At 40.3% G+C, this 15,674-nt stretch overlaps 2 protein-coding genes across 3 annotated transcripts in view; both read left to right on the top strand.

The window, feature by feature from the left end:
* The first annotated feature begins 642 nt into the window (after nt 1-642).
* On the top strand, nt 643-5,461 carry fam219b (family with sequence similarity 219 member B). Its single transcript, XM_026293627.1, has 6 exons — nt 643-852; nt 1,348-1,456; nt 2,456-2,549; nt 2,647-2,724; nt 3,147-3,198; nt 3,876-5,461. Exons 1-6 carry the CDS (start codon nt 778-780, stop codon nt 4,023-4,025), a joined length of 558 nt encoding a protein of 185 aa, XP_026149412.1. The 5' UTR covers nt 643-777; the 3' UTR covers nt 4,026-5,461.
* Nucleotides 5,462-7,279: 1,818 nt separating this feature from the next.
* Nucleotides 7,280-15,674, top strand: part of LOC113122543 (AT-rich interactive domain-containing protein 3B) — a 48,301-nt gene continuing 39,906 nt past the window's right edge. The window contains exons 1-2 of one of the 2 annotated variants that reach the window (XM_026293966.1): nt 7,280-7,458; nt 8,579-9,211. In XM_026293966.1, the coding sequence (XP_026149751.1) occupies nt 8,585-9,211 (627 nt within the window). In that variant the 5' untranslated portion in view covers nt 7,280-7,458; nt 8,579-8,584. Of the gene's footprint in view, nt 7,611-8,578; nt 9,212-15,674 lie in introns of both variants that reach the window. The other variant, XM_026293965.1, reaches the window with a different exon arrangement.

Below are 15,674 nucleotides of genomic sequence, written 5' to 3'. Positions count from 1 at the left end.
ATTTCTTTTTTTTCCATCTGAGGTTAAAAGATGAGTCTGCCAGCACATAGCCTGAGGATGACCCGCTTTTGAAAACTACTATTAGCAGGTCATATTTCAGTGGAAAGCGCCTTTTCAGTTTAGTAGTTCTCCACTCTGTCATAGTTCAGATTATAGTTTATTAGCTTTCTAAAGACGCCAAGTATAGGATATATTTTTTACGTTGGTCGCTCCCCCACCAGGGCGCAACAAGGCTGTGTATTGTTTATTGTAGAGCTGGGTACATGGGAAATAATGCACTGGTCTTCAATGTAATAATTTAATAACTTTACCTTTCACACGTTTTCGAAATATGGCCTTTATAATTCAAAGGGAGGCATTATAACAGATCATTATGACAGCCGAGTATAAAGGTTTTAATGTGGGTTACTTGTAATATAATAAATGTCCATCGTTTTTTCCTGTCTTGTGACTTATTCCTGGATTATTTTTTATTAGCTTTCCTGTGCGTGGTGTTAAAATGGAAGGTGGGTTAACTATTAAAATGTCTTAAAACCAACCATTTATCCAAAAATTTGAATGCACCGACGACCAGTATGCATTGTTCACAAAGCCAGGATTTTATTTTGAAATATTTTCTCGGAAGTAGTGCGTAACCTGTCAGCTACTGATAGCATGTTAGCATGGTTGGCTAACAGAAGCGGCTACCTGCTGCTATAGAAAACAACGTAATCTCTCCGGCGGGACACCTGCCACGATGGCTGTGTGGTGGTACAAACTCTGACAAGTAACGTCGAAATGATGAACGACATCATAGAGGAACCAGAGAAGGACTCCCTGCTGGAAACGCAGCAGGAGCCACAAGTTTTGTCGGTAACTAAATGCTGGCTAAAGCTAGTCGGGCTAACGCTAACATTTTGTAAATAGTAGTTACGAGGTTAGCTAGAGTCGGATTTTCAGCAGCTGTTAGATGAAGCATGTTGAGGAAATTATTATGGACAATGTAAGGTATAACTAAGTTTTAAATTATATTTAGTATAGTTGTAATAAGCTTTAAAATCAGGTAAAATTGATTGCCTTTTACTCTAAAAATAAATAAATAAATGTGTTTCTTGTGAAACTCTGGGGCTTTACCATAGGAGACAGACAGGATGACTTAATGTTACTGATAAAACAAAACAGGAGATAAGCACACAAACAAAAAAATTTAAAGTGTTTAACACACCGATGTGCCTTTTTTGTCGGCGTGTCCTTTATTTAACATAACGTTACGGCATAACCACGTTGTCATGTTTATTAACATGATCTTTATTTCACTATCGTTTGTGAATGTGCGGTAAAGCTTTGCTTTCATTTCTATAACCATAGGGGCCCAGTAGTGGCACAAGATCTAAGACCGCTGATGGAGGCGTCAGGCTGGTGGAGAAAAGAGGACCTTACATCATGTCCAGAGCTCCAGCCATTCACCTCAAACTGCGTAAGCATTTTCATCATAACTCATGACATAAGACAATAGATCAACACTGTGGTGGTCAGTAGAGTCCTTTCTTAGTTGTTGTTCTTAGGTGTTCAATGGCGCAAAGGAAGAGTGTTGAATGTGCAGCAAACTAGCCTGAGTCATATGACTGATGAACTAAGACTGTATAGAATGTACTGAAATGAACTTTTCAAGATTTTGTTTGTTAGAGCAAAACAGGAAGAAGACCAAGGCATATTTCATACAGTGCAGTGAAAACAGATCCAGAAATGGGCATAATGGTATATTAGTGCAAAATGCAGAACTAAATTTAACTGTAGTAAATCTCTATATAAGAAGTATGGCATACAAATGATGGTATTTCATGCAATTTTGTTTTCCTAATTTGTGGTGTCACAAACAGCCTGTCAATCTATTAAATGCATCAAATACACCCAATAACATCTAACAGGAACTATATCATTAATACTGTTTAAGCATTAGGACATTATGATGCCAAAAGAAGTACTCCTTGCTGAGTGTGTGTCTACAGTGAGTGTAGGGAGTTCTACACTCTAATTTTACACCACTTTTCAGTGAGATTCATTAGTGATTTTGTTAGAGGATATAACAATAAATCCCCTGGTTTCATTGAAATACAGTATGTATAGTGTAATTGTAACAAATCCAGTGATTCTTCTACCATTCATTTGGCAGGGCAGCCTCCTGCACAAAACAGTCATGTTTTATATGTATTTCATTGCATGGATCCTAATTCCCTTATTTTATTATATCTCTGTCCTCCATTGATCTGGAAGTTGTTTAGGTCCATGAGAAATGCCACATTTCAAATGCCACCTGATTGATTAAACTGAAGAAACACTGAGGTCCTTATATTCAGATATAAACACACAAACAAAAAAAAAAAAAGTCATTAACTTCGTATATTGATTTTTGCCTTGGCTATTATCCGGTCAGTCCTTGTTAACATGAAAAATGTTTCTTGTTGATATTACTTAGAGAAACACAGGGAGATGGCAAGGAAAGCACTGAAGAAGAAAGCCCTCTCACCAGGACCTCCAGTCATACAACAGCCCAGACAAGGAGCCAAGAGGTAAGACAAGGAAGCGTGAGAATGAAAGGGGAAGCTGCTTCTGTTAAGTAGAGAAATGTGTTTTTAGCATATTTACAGTTTCTTGTTCTCTTTTAAGGACGGTCAAGTATAATAAGGGCTATGCTGCTTTGAGTCAGCACGCTGATGAGACACTGGTTGCACTGGATTCAGACAGGTAAGGTTCCACCACTCTGTATCGTGTTCTTTCCATATGAAATTTTCAGTTCATAGTTATGTCCTTAATTCCTCACAAGTTAAAATAAAACTGCTCTAAAATGATCATTTGGTGCAATTGTATATATGCAGTCTAGTTGAGAGAGGACAAGTAAAACTATCAGTTTATCAGCAAAATATGTTCAGTGGAAAAATGTGGTTTGTAGTTTCAGTTGTCCATACAAAGAATGAGAAACAAATTCTTTGACTTGTTTAGCATGTGTAACAACTAACCAGCTATGCAGCCATTTTATTGTGCCATTTATCACTTCTAGTTAGATTTCTCTCATTTCCCCCACTGTAGTGTCCCTAAACATTTTTCCAGTTGACACATTGCAGTAATTTATATCAGAATGACAGAACATGTCCTACCTGTATTTACAGCGATGAAGAGATTGATTTTGAGCAGTATTCCTCAGGATACTCTTCAGCTGAGGTAAGTGTGCCCTGCGGGACATAGTTGAATATAGCTGTTTGGCTGTGCAAGCATTTGTTTTGTGGTTATACAGCACTGTGCAAAAGCTTTGGTCACTAATAGTAAAGTGAGGCTGCTTTCAAAAATACTGCCATGAATAGTTTTGTTTAAATTTATCAAAAACTTGATACAAAGTCTAGTTAACAAAAAAACCCTCTAAATAGATATGTGATGTGACAACCTTTTGCAGCACCAGTTTTTCTTGGAATTTTTGCACAAAATTTGTCAAAATACTTGGCAGGTAGCTTGTTTCAACCCACACTTGTGTGGTTTTAGGCTTTCTGAGTGTCGCTTGTCTATTCATGTAATAGAAGACCGACTCCATGAATTTGAGATTAGGGCTGTGTGGAGGCCATACCATCTGTTGCAGGACTGCTTGTTGTTCATTTGCTGAAGATGGTGGCACTGGCAAATTAACTTTAACCCAAAAGGCATTTGGCTCTCTGATTAATCAATGTAAATTCACAAAGAATGTTTTCTTTTGCCTGACTGCTCAAGTAAAGTTGTAGGTAAGTTTGGTTTATTTTGCCAGAGGATCTTAGTGTATTAAAAGTTCATTACAAACAACACTATACCATATTTAGCTAATAATCTATGATATTATGCGTATCAGTGAGATCCTTCATTTTGCTCTCCAGATCCATCCAGATTTAACCAGGCAGCTACTTAAGGACGGCTACCGTCTGGATGAGGTTCCTGATGATGAAGACCTGGACCTGATTCCGCCCAAAGCCATGGGCTCCTCTGTCTGCTGCTGCTCTGAGGGATGGTCCTGCTCCATGCAATGATATCTGTGCTGAGACATTATCCTTACAAAGGCTTGGCTCCACTGTAGTCCCCATCACTGGTGCCAGAGGCCTTCTTTGTAACCCAGGTCTACTCCTGTGCTACCTGAGGACTTCCACCTCTGAAGCCAAGCCTGTTGATGCAGGATTGTGTGCATGACGACTACTCAGACTGCTCAACCTGCCTGAAAACACGGAGAGATGTAAGAACAAGCCTTATCCACTGTGACCCCAGAGCTTGACCAATTTTTTATTTTACTTTTTCTTTTTATAAACTACATGAAATGCTCACTATTCCACTGCTTCAGAGAGTGGCAGTCATTCATCATTTGAAGAGCTGGTTCCTGTCTGTTGATCACTGGCGAACAAATATGTAGCCCACTAAGCACGACCTGCATCAGAGTGTGATGTATTATGTTTAATGTTCCAGCCTTATGGTGAATTTTAATACTAACTGCTATATGAAAGCACCAACTTTTGCATTAACTAGCCGATTTTTGTTTTTATTTATTCTTTTTCTGTCTGTCCTTACAAATGTTGCTATTCCACGTTGAGCTGACACATTTTAAGAAAGATAACAAGGATGTTTTCCAACACTGAATTGAAGTAATGTTTGGTTGAAATCACTTTATTGCTTTATGACTTATGTACAATGATAATTTTGTTTTCATCAACTGTCTCAATAATCTGAAATGAAATACTATAGACAATTCTGGGCCGGGGCTATTTTCTGCTGGCTCAATATTTTTTTAGTTTCTGTCTAACAATTTGTTACATTTTTCAAGTTGACATTGAGTAAATGGCTACATACCAAAAAGAACTTTTCCACTGTTACATAAGATGCACATAGAGAGAATCTTATTACAAAGTTTAGTATCCACTTTTTGAGAAATACTTACAATTATCAAATGCTACACTACTGCAAATGACACAAAATGCAAGTAGATGTGTTACTGAGTTCCATTGGCAGAACCATCATTTAATTAGATCTGACATTTTAGTCTGTGAATTGTAAAAGAAATTGGTTTCATTTCAGAAACCATTATCTGCCGCTTTCAGAAAAGCTGTTACAAAAAGATTGTAGGCAAAAAAGCAAAATGTATTATACCTTCCCGTGTAAGTCATCTTGCAGGTTGTGTGTGTATATGTTTAAAATTTTAAGTTATTTTATAAAAATATACATGCTTTAGAAAACAATTTGTGACAGAAAGATTCAAAACTCTTTGTCTCAGTTTTTATTCCCTCTTTTGGCCAATATAGTAGCATTTTGGATCAGATGTAAGTCTTAGAAAAGATCTCTCATCTTTAAAGCATTACAGTTTATGTGGAAAGCAGGTTTTGATTGTCATATTTATTTATTCATTACATAATTACTGGAGACACTAAAAATAAGTTGCTACAAGTTAAAAACAGTCTGAATGGCTATAGAATTAAGAATACTTTTTATGTGTCTATTTTTATTTTCTACACATTGCCTGTGCTGAGGAGTCTTTAAAAAAACAATACACATATTTTATGTTTCAGTTTTATATATCATGTTACAGTCCAGGTCTTATTTCACTATTAATTGTTAAATTTGAAACAAAAACTCTGAAAAAGTGACTGACCGGTTTCACTGAATATTTTGCATATATGTGTGCACTTCTATCTTGGTGAGAAAAATTTTGAGTAAAATACTATGAGTATAATACAGAGAACATTTTGGGGAAAAAGTGAGAAGTTTTGGCCAGGCCTCACTTTCTCATGCCCTCGTTTGAGGGTTAAGATTTGAATTAGATTTAGTTTAGGGTTGAGGTTTAACATTTGGCTAAGGTTAGGCTAAGGAGCAAGCGAATGCATTATGTCAGGGAGTATCACAAATATAGTAAGACATTAATTTATGGTTATGTGTGTGCAACTAGAAATGAAGTTGCCTTTCACATATATTTGTAAAATAAAAACATCTTAAAATTTGCACAGCTGCACAAAGTGTAGAGGTTTTAGGTGGAGATAAATGTACTTATTTGCAGACTCACTTATTTCTGATTCTGTGATGTTTGTTTCAAAACAGATAAATAAAATGGTATAGCAGACCACCATGAAGAAGATATAGACTGGAAATGACAGAAAAGATCAATTCACAAATTAAAATAGGATGTTTAAAGTTTTACTTTAACACCGATAATGTACATAATCTCCCAGCACTCCATGGTTGTAATGTGGGTGATTTAGGAATAAAAGTCGTTTTCACTCTTACGTTAAGTGTGAGTCACTTGATAAAAGTGTGAGCTGTATGCTGACCCTGGCCCTGACTCTGCACGATGTTTTACATACATAAATATTGCACTTAACACCAGTGGTCAGTAGCAAGTACACTTGACTCACCTGTACTATGCAACTATTGGGACAATCTGCTTGTTTTTACAACATTGTGAGAATAGAGTGTTCTGCAGTGCGAAATACATGAACTTATACTGTTATTTTATGATGTAAACACTAATCATCTTTTTTATGTTATTGTATTGCTTCTAGGTTTACATTCTAAAATAAAACAGTTATCTATGCTTTCTTGTGTATGACAATGATAATTTTTATACAGTATTTTATGTAATATGTGAATGCAGCCTTTCCATCATGGAATGTTGAGTTTTTTTTTAATACATTTTGAACACGGTAGGACCACAAGGGGGCAGCGTGGAGCTGTGCAGCAGTCGCAATGTAATACCTATTGCACCTTCCCCGTGGGAGTTTTGTAGCATTTCATTTAGACATTGCATCATAATCATATCCATGTCATAGTATTAAAAGAAAGACGTGATTCTGTAAACAAGCCAAGTGTAACTTATGCATGTAGGTATTTGCAGTACTTAGTGAGAAGATGCATTTCCGACCATGCACTGTAGCTTCCAAAATATATCCACTTGATAGCATGCGGGTCAATCATTAATGCATCTTTTCAGGATAACAGACTGAACTTTATTTGGCTCGATATAAATAGTTCTGCTTTTAAACGTTTCTACGCTTTAGCTTTTTGCTGAGATTGTGCGGCTTAGAAGGTTCCCCAATGCGCAATGTCTTGTTTACATTTATTTACTTCTTAGTGACCACTAAATGAAATATTATTCAAATGAAGAAACGTAGGTGAATAAATTAGATTCAAATACTTAAGATTGTCACGCAACTGAAGGTCCGTGAGACTTGTTGCCGTCGCTGGGCGGGCCTAGTGCGGTCGTGCGCCACGCGGGGGGTGTCAATTGAAGGGGAGGAAAAAAAAAAAAGCGAGTGAAGGGAGTGACCTCAGCGCTTTCTGAGACATGAGATCAGGCCATTTTCCACTTGGTCCCCTTTTGTATTAAAGAAGAAAATCGGGAAAAGTCAGCGGGGAAAGAAAAGTCGGAATCGCTTGGAGAGTTGAAGACAGCAGCCAGCGCCTTTCTGTCCGCGCTCTCATTCCGAGGTGCGTGCACGCTGTTTCTGACCTTCCCCCGTGCGCGCGCGCGCGCGTGTGTTTACAAGTGTTTGAACGAGTGCCAGAAACGAGGGAAGAAGGAGGATAAAGCCGAGGAAGGAGGGATGGTGGACAATTCAGGCAGTAGTAAGGCACAAATGGTGAGTCGCGGTCCTGCTTGGCGGCCCTTTACATTCCTCTGATCCGTAAAATTACTTGAAGAGCCGAAAGAGCGTCTTTACTTTGAGCTAGCTTATTTTGACCAAAAGAAAAAGGGGAAAGCTAGAGCTAATCGGAACATAGGGTAGGTTACTTTTTATTTAATTTCACAGTCTAACAGCAACAACACAAAACATTTCTGGAAAAACAAAATGGACCAGTTGTGCTTGTTTGTACAGTAACCCATCCTGAAACTTATTACGCATACATTATCCACGTATTTTGAGCTTGGGGCATCTGGCCAAAATGCGGAAAAGGTGTTTGCTGACTGCAGGTTTAACTAACAGCGAAATTTCTCGGGTGGACTAGTTTAATCACTAATGTCAAAACAGATTCAGCGTCATTCACCCTTTGCTTTGATAAAGGGGTTTAACGTGTAACAGGGTTTGATAAATGATCGTGCAGTTGTTATGTGAACTCACAGTAATACAGTGAATTATTAACATTTTTGTTTTTCCACTACTGAATCATTCTGATGTCGCCTCCTTTAACATTAGTGTGGATTTTAATCTGTGTTACTTCTCTCAAACTTCTCTCTTTTGGCTGAGGTTTGGACCGGCTGCTTTCTAATGAGCCTGGCCACATTAATTACAGTCTTAGTGAATTTCACACATGCTGGGGTCTTAATATACTTTAGCGTTATTCCTATAATGCTGCACTTTTTCCATTTTTTTAAGTTTGAGGCCTCCTGGTTAAGTTTTTACTGTGTGACTCTGGTGAAAATTATGTGATTGAGTTACCTGAAATGTGTGGGAGTTTATGTTTAACCCTGGTTTCTTTCTTTCAGTTGGAGGTAGAATTTTTTTTTTAGAGATTCAGAGGGGCTTGCATGTCTCATTTCATTTGGTATAATGAGATAAAATGGTAACTTAGGAAAGGTCATCACTGACTCCTTTTCTACCTCCCGCAGCCCAGCATGTCTCAGGAGCCTGGTGTGGCCTTTCCTCAGAGCACCTCTACAGGGGGAATGAAGCTGGAGGCAGTGATGGAGCAGCTCCAGCGCCAGCAGCAGGCCCGACTGGAAATGGAGCGCAAGGAGAGGAAGCTGCGAGAGGCCCATATCATGTATGCTCAGCAGGTTGCCGCCCAGCATGCCATCTTAGCAGCTGCCCGCGCCTCTGGGGCCAGCTTCATGGGCAAAGGGATGGCTGGAGGCATCCCAGGTGGTGGGCTCCCTCCACGGGTTTCCAATCAGACCAGTGTGGACTCGGAAAGGGAGGATGATGAGGACAGAGGCCGGGATTCTGGGGATGAGGACGATGACAATGAGATGATAGAGGGAGATGAGGGCAGTGATGAGGACGAAGGAAGTGCCAGTGGCCTTGAGTTCCTCCGCAAGCAGACTCTTGCTTTGCAGCAGAGCGCCTCCCGCATCCCGGCCCGTCCATTTGGCAGTTACTCTGCTTCGGCACCCCAGAGGTCTGCATCACCACCCGTCAGAGTGAAGCAGGAGCCTGACGAGGGCTTGTCTCCTGCAGGGCCTCAATCTGCTACCTCTCCCAATGGACAAGCTGACTGGGGCTTTGACGATCATTTCAGACAGGTTAGTGGTGTGTGTAGACTCCTGGCTGCACCATTTCCTTCTAATTAGATTGGTTTCTATTTTGGTGTTTTTCCAATTATGCCTTGCCCTTAAAATAAAGACATCTTTGTTTCATTCAATTCAATTCAGTTGTATTTGTTTAGCGCCGAATCACAATACAAATCATCTCAAGACACTTTACAAAAACAAAAACCCCAACAAATCCCTTATGAGCAAGCACTTGGCGACAGTGGAGAGGAAAAACTCCCTTTAATGGAAGAAAAAACCTCCAGCAGAACCAGGCTCAGTTTGGGTGGCCATCTGCCTCGACTGGTTGGGGTGAGTGGATAGAGCAGAGAGAAAAGAACAGCAACAATAAACAACAAATAGACACTGCAGGTTTGTGGGGCCAGTAACTGCACATCAGCGATATACATCTCCAGGACTGGGGACACCTGCAGAAGGTACAGAGAGAGAACAGAGAGAGAGAGGGAGAGAGAGCACAAACTAGGGGAGAGAGAGAGCACAAGGTTAGTGACATTCAGTGGTGGAATATACATGTGAGGGGGGTGGAGAGGGAAGGGAGGGGAGGGGTAGGGGGAGCTCGGTGCACCGATGGTCCTCGGGCAGTCTAGGCCTATAGCAGCATAACTAAGGGATGGTTCAGGGTTACCTGAAGCCAGCCCTAACTATACGCTTTGTTAAAGAGGAAGGTTTTAAGCCTAGCCTTAAAAGTACAGAGTGTCTGCCTCCTGAACCCAGACTGGGAGCTGATTCCACAGGAGAGGAGTTTGATAGTTAAAGGCTCTGCCTCCCATTCTGTTTTTGGAAACTTTGGGAACCACAAGTAAACCTGCACTCTCAGAGCGAAGTCCTCTATTGGGATAATATGGTACTATGAGGTCTTTAAGGTATGAAGGAGCTTGATCATGAAGGGATTTGTATGTGAGAAGAAGGATTTTAAATACTATTTAGTATTTTTCAGGGAGCCAATGAAGAGAAGCTAAAATAGGAGAAATATGATCTCTCTTGCTAGTTCCTGTTCATGTGTATAAAATCAAGATGAGTCCATATACCGTGTTTTTGGATGTTATATCTTAGAAAAGCCTCGTCTCTGTTAAAAATGGCCCTATCTTAAATGTAGTGAGTTTACACAGAGCTCCATAACCAAAACAGTGTAGTGACACAGTGACCTAAAACCCCCTCTCCATTTACTGCTTTCCCTTTGAGTGTTCTGATTTTTCAGTCCAGCCTCCCACTGCTTAATCTTGACTGTGGGATAAACCTCTCCAGCAGTATCTTTGTGAGACACTTCACTCTGTGGAGGGTTGACTGGCAACTGGCTTTTGTGGCTAAAAATCCTCGTATGTGAGTCCTGGCAAAGGGCCAGACTGAAGCGCAATGTTTTCATGCTCACTAGCTCTCTCCCTCTGCACTCACATTCAGTACATTTGTCTCTCTCTCGTTCTCCTTTGCTCTTGGCACTTTGCTCAGGCTCTGGTTTGGCTCTGATCCAGGTAGCAGTCAGCCAGGGTAGGGCTGCTGCTGTGAGGCTGTGGGTGGTTGGCCGGGTCAACACGAGGATTTTGGGTGGGTGGGAAGTTTTGATGCTGTGCACAGTAGCAACCCCTCAGCCCCTTCCTTACTCCTCCCACTCCACCCACCCCACAGAGTTTCGGCTGTGTTTCAAGTACACGTTCTCTTGAAGGTAAATATTGCCTCAGCACAGTGTTACAGAACACTGGAATGCCAGCTGGGAACGAAGCCGAGTTACACGTGGGTTAGCATCATAGCTTGGGACATAACAGGGTAAAGAGAACTCAGCACTCTGTTGGTGATATAAAAAGCCCTGGTTGCACAAGAGCAGACAGTATCAGAGGACATATCTGCTCTTGATCACTGGGCTGAGGGTGCTGAACTGTGATGTGACTGGATTTAATTACTGTCTATTTAAAGGCAAATGCTCTCCAGCCATTTCCAAATTTGGCTTTAAAGTATGCACATTTGTTAAGGACACACAGGATTACTACAGTAGAGATGCTCAGGGAAGGCAGCAATATATAGGTGGTGGGAGGAGGAGCAGTTGTTTTATTGTTGAATATCAACTAGAGCCTCTGCCTTCTAGTTTTCAGGCATGTCAGAGTGGAGTAGTGTTATTCTGCAAGGTGACCAGGCTTTGTGTGAACATTGTCAGAACAGGAGATCCTGACAGTACAGTTGCAGCTGACCAGTGCCCTCTCTGTGTCCCGGTGTCTTTTATTAGGTGAGGCGGGCTGAGCCTGGGGGTTGGGGGAGGCATTATGGGACAAGAATTGGTCTGGTCTTTTTTTGTTTCCTCTCTTTTATCTTTCCTGTCATTATGTCAGCTCTGCAGTATTTAATGACAGCTCATCTCTTCAGGCAGTTTCAGGTTGCACCGCTGTAGGGGGAGGGGATAGTGGAGGAAGGGTAACTGTTTTCTTTTTTCTTTTCTTTTCTTTTTTTTTTTTTTTTTTGATGTGATTGTCTTCCGGAGGCCAGAGACGAGCCTGGCAGATGCCACAAATGCCGACCCCCTCTAATAACGGGTGAAACACATTTATTATGTTCCAAAAGAACTGACAGAGGGGGGGATGAAATGACTAGCTGAAGAGTCAAATGTACGCAAGACCATTTACATTAACATTTACATTTCATGAAGTCAGTATTGCTGGGTGGAGGCTTTTATACAAAGTACTTTTTGTGTGATCTGTGACAAATACTGGGATAATGAGTCCATATTTAAAGAATTTGGCTTGTAATTTTACATAGAGCAACTTTATTTGCAACTCCCTAATGTTTAAAATTGGCAATGGATGCAACGTGTAACATGTCACAGATATATGAAGGAACAAACCATGTGTAGCTTTGTAGTAATGATGATAATGATAACATTTAGTTGTCTCATTGAGCAGCAGCACTTGACAGACAACATTAGTTTGTCCTTTACTCTGTGTACTCCTCAGTGTTTTGAGTGTATATGAGTAGTGTGGGACTATACAGGTCAGATGGGGGTGGACAGGAAAGGGTAGCCAGTGCTTTTATGCTAGTGATGTATGTGAGGTGACCTCAGCCGTATCCTAAACAGCAGAGTAAATAATTGTTAAACAAGGGAATGGACAAAGCCATCGCGTGGAGAGAGAGAGAGCTGGGGCGGGAAACAGGCTGGCCTCAGCACGCTGGCTTCCATCGCAGCAGGACAGAGGTTCCATGACCCCTGTAATCCACCCAACCACCACTGATGCTCATATACACAAACATGTCCATAGACGACTCCACTTCAAATTTTAATCACATAGAATAGAGATTGTGTCTTATGCCCTAGTATACTGGTGGTGACATTGCTTCAGTTGTGTTGGCAGGAGGCATTGTGTGGTATGCTGCAGGTGTGTGGATACAGTGGCTCTCGATTTTTATGTTTACATACTGTTTGTTCCTGTGCAACTACCTGTGACTCTGACAAATGAGACAAAATGGAAGCTGTGAACAGAGCATGTCCACATTTGCATTGCTGTGAACACAGAGGGGGAGACAGAAACAGGTATGAGTGCTTCTCTCGTCATAGAGCTGAACAGTATGTTTTAGGAGCATGTAGCCAGGCATTGTTTGTAATTTAAGTGTTGGTGCTCTTGTTTAGTGATATCCTGTGACTCGGCAAAGAAAATCCTATTAAGAATCCCTAGCACGTCATTGATTCACAAAGACTGATTTTGTTACGTGACAGCCACGAACATTAACCTAGTAAATGTAGATGCACAATGGCAAGGTAATGTATTTAGCAGGCTCCATTACAGCTGGCTGGATAATTACACACTACAACCTGATTACATTTGTAGTTTGTCATTTTGGGTGTTTTGGATTCTGAGATACTGCAAACCAGGAAAAACTGGAAAGTTTTTCAGGCTAATCGGGGGGGGGACAGAATAGAACAATTGAGAACTGGGCAAATCTACTGTCAAGCCTTATCATCACTTTTCACTTTTTCACCATGCTTCTCCTGCTTGGGCACTGCGGCCTGTCTGTTGAACCAGCCCTGTTGCATAATTTAGCTGTTGCCCCAGCAACACATCAGCCAGGAAGTGGGGATCTGCATGGCTGCATCACAGAAATCGATAAGGATTGTGTGTGAGCTTTTAGAGGCAGGAATGTTTGGCCTCATTTATAGTTCATTTATGATAAATGAGGAGGGCATTATATGTAGCTGATGGACTCAAGTTTTCATTTAGAAAGTCAAATGTAAAACAAAAGCATGCTGGTGTGTCGTGCCCATTGCTGCACTGTGGTTGGGAAAGCTGTATCACAATCTCTCTCAGTAGTGTAGCGGTGGGAGACGGGAGGCCTCAGTGTCTGGCGTGCAAGGCTGTATACACCGACCTGATCTGGTTTCTGCTTTCTGACTGTTATGTTGGTCTCTCATATGCCATAACTGTCAGTTTGTTTTAAATGATGCACATAGTCTTATTCTGTTTGCTAGACTTCCTATTAGGCTGATGTAATAAGGCTGGAATTACTGCTTGACCTCTGTTTGTGCAATATCGCCTTCAAATGGAGGTCCTTCTGATGAGAACTAATGAGGAACGTTCAGATCCATTAAAGCATGTTGCAGTGCCTGTTCAGACCAAGATGTATGACCATAATGTGTGAGACCTGTGTTTTCTCAGCCAAAGGGAATAGAAAATGTCAACTATAACTTCTGCTGGTAAGACTGACAGAAATGCTTTAACATCTCAATGAATACGTTGTCTCCTATGTTTTACCCGACCAACAATTGAAGAATGTTACAGTAAAGGACAATAAGCCAGCATATTTGTCATTGTAGTAATGGAAGTGATGATGGCTTATTTGCATTTGAATCTGCTTTTGTGTAGCAGCGCAGTCATTAGTTGATATATGAGTACCATGAGGAAAAGTACAATTGTGATTTTAAAAAATAAAGGCTTGTAAGTTATCAAAAAAGGGGCAATCCTATCTGTCAGTTATATTGTTGTTATCTACACTAATTCCTCTTGTTACATGCACCCTAATGCACAAACTGAATTAAATTTATGTTCTTTTCAGTTTTTCCACTTTTTTTTGAGAAAATGGAGCTTTTAAACTCTCTCCCAGTTTCTTTGTCATCTGGGCGACTTCATGACTGCAAAATGATATTACTAATGCCATTTGTGATGAATTGCCAGGAACAGTTACTGGTTAACCTCATTTATAAATTTGCCCTTAGCTACAACACTGATCTCAGTTCAGATTGTGCTGGCTGAAGGTGTCTGATTTTATCTGTATTTTTAGCTGGGGTGAAATTCCCCTCAACATTCTGTTTGCTCGATCTACCATCTCTCCTTATTCCTGTTTATATACATTTGTTCAACCAGAACAACTTCCTCATTAATGTGATGTCTTATATGGTTTGTTGTTTCTGTTTAAATGCATTCAGGTTTGTACACAAGCACTTCAATCTATTTTCACGTAAAACGTGAATATTTTTTAAGTGAGCCACGTGGTTAATTTGGATATAAAATGTTATAAATTATTTTATTTGTGTCTTCATATCAAGTGCTAAACTTTCAAAACGATCTTTTTCAACTGTTCAACTGAACTGTCTGTTTTGGTAGTCCAGCATTTTTAATGGACTGAGGTGAGGTGTAGTGTTTGCACATTCATTTATGTGGTACGTTGCTCTGGAAATTTTCAGTTTATGTTTGTTGTCCAGTACTGTGTGAGCCTTGCTTTGCCTCATTAACAGCAGGCGTTGGCTGGTTGCGTTGGATGGAGGCTTTTAGCTCTAGATTTTCTTTTTTAATGTTGTGATTGATGCTTAATGTAGCTCCTACTGTTATGAAAACAAATAAGGACATAGACCCACACAATTAGTGATGCATAATTATATTTTAGACTTCCCGTTTCCAGTAGATTTGGTGTATTGGCAATGTGGGAACATGTAATTTGATTTAAGTTGCCTGTTGTATTTAAAAATGGGTAATACAATTTTGAAATGAAATGAAATACAAAACATGTTCTACTGTTGTCAATATTCTCAGAAAATGCTTGGGATTTTCAAATAATTGGATAAACCTATAGTGTCCAGTATCATGCTTTTTGATACTGATTTATCATGTATCATGCTACTAGTTCAAGTGAACTTTTTTGGCATATTAGTTTTGATAGTAAACATCCATGAAAAACTCTAATATGCCAGTGTGGTTGAGAGATTTTCTTTTTTACATGCAGGTGGCTGTGGCAGATTTATCAGGGATAGTGCTTAAGACAGATTCATCCTGACATAGCACAAGCTTCACTTTGTGCTGACCTGCTCTTAACAGCCAAGTGTGTAAGATTCCCCCTACCCAGAAATAGAGGTATTGAATATAGCAGGGAGATGAAGGGGGTAGGGAGAGAGAGGGGGAGATGCTGGGGAAGAGGGGTGAGTGGACTGGCTCAACACATTACGCTGCCCCACCCAGAGGAAACATTC

Source organism: Mastacembelus armatus, chromosome 3, assembly GCF_900324485.2.
Source record: "Mastacembelus armatus chromosome 3, fMasArm1.2, whole genome shotgun sequence".
In the NCBI taxonomy this organism is placed as follows: Eukaryota; Metazoa; Chordata; class Actinopteri; order Synbranchiformes; family Mastacembelidae; genus Mastacembelus; species Mastacembelus armatus.
Note: the sequence above shows the minus strand (reverse complement) of the source record. Positions and strands in the feature narration are given on the sequence as shown.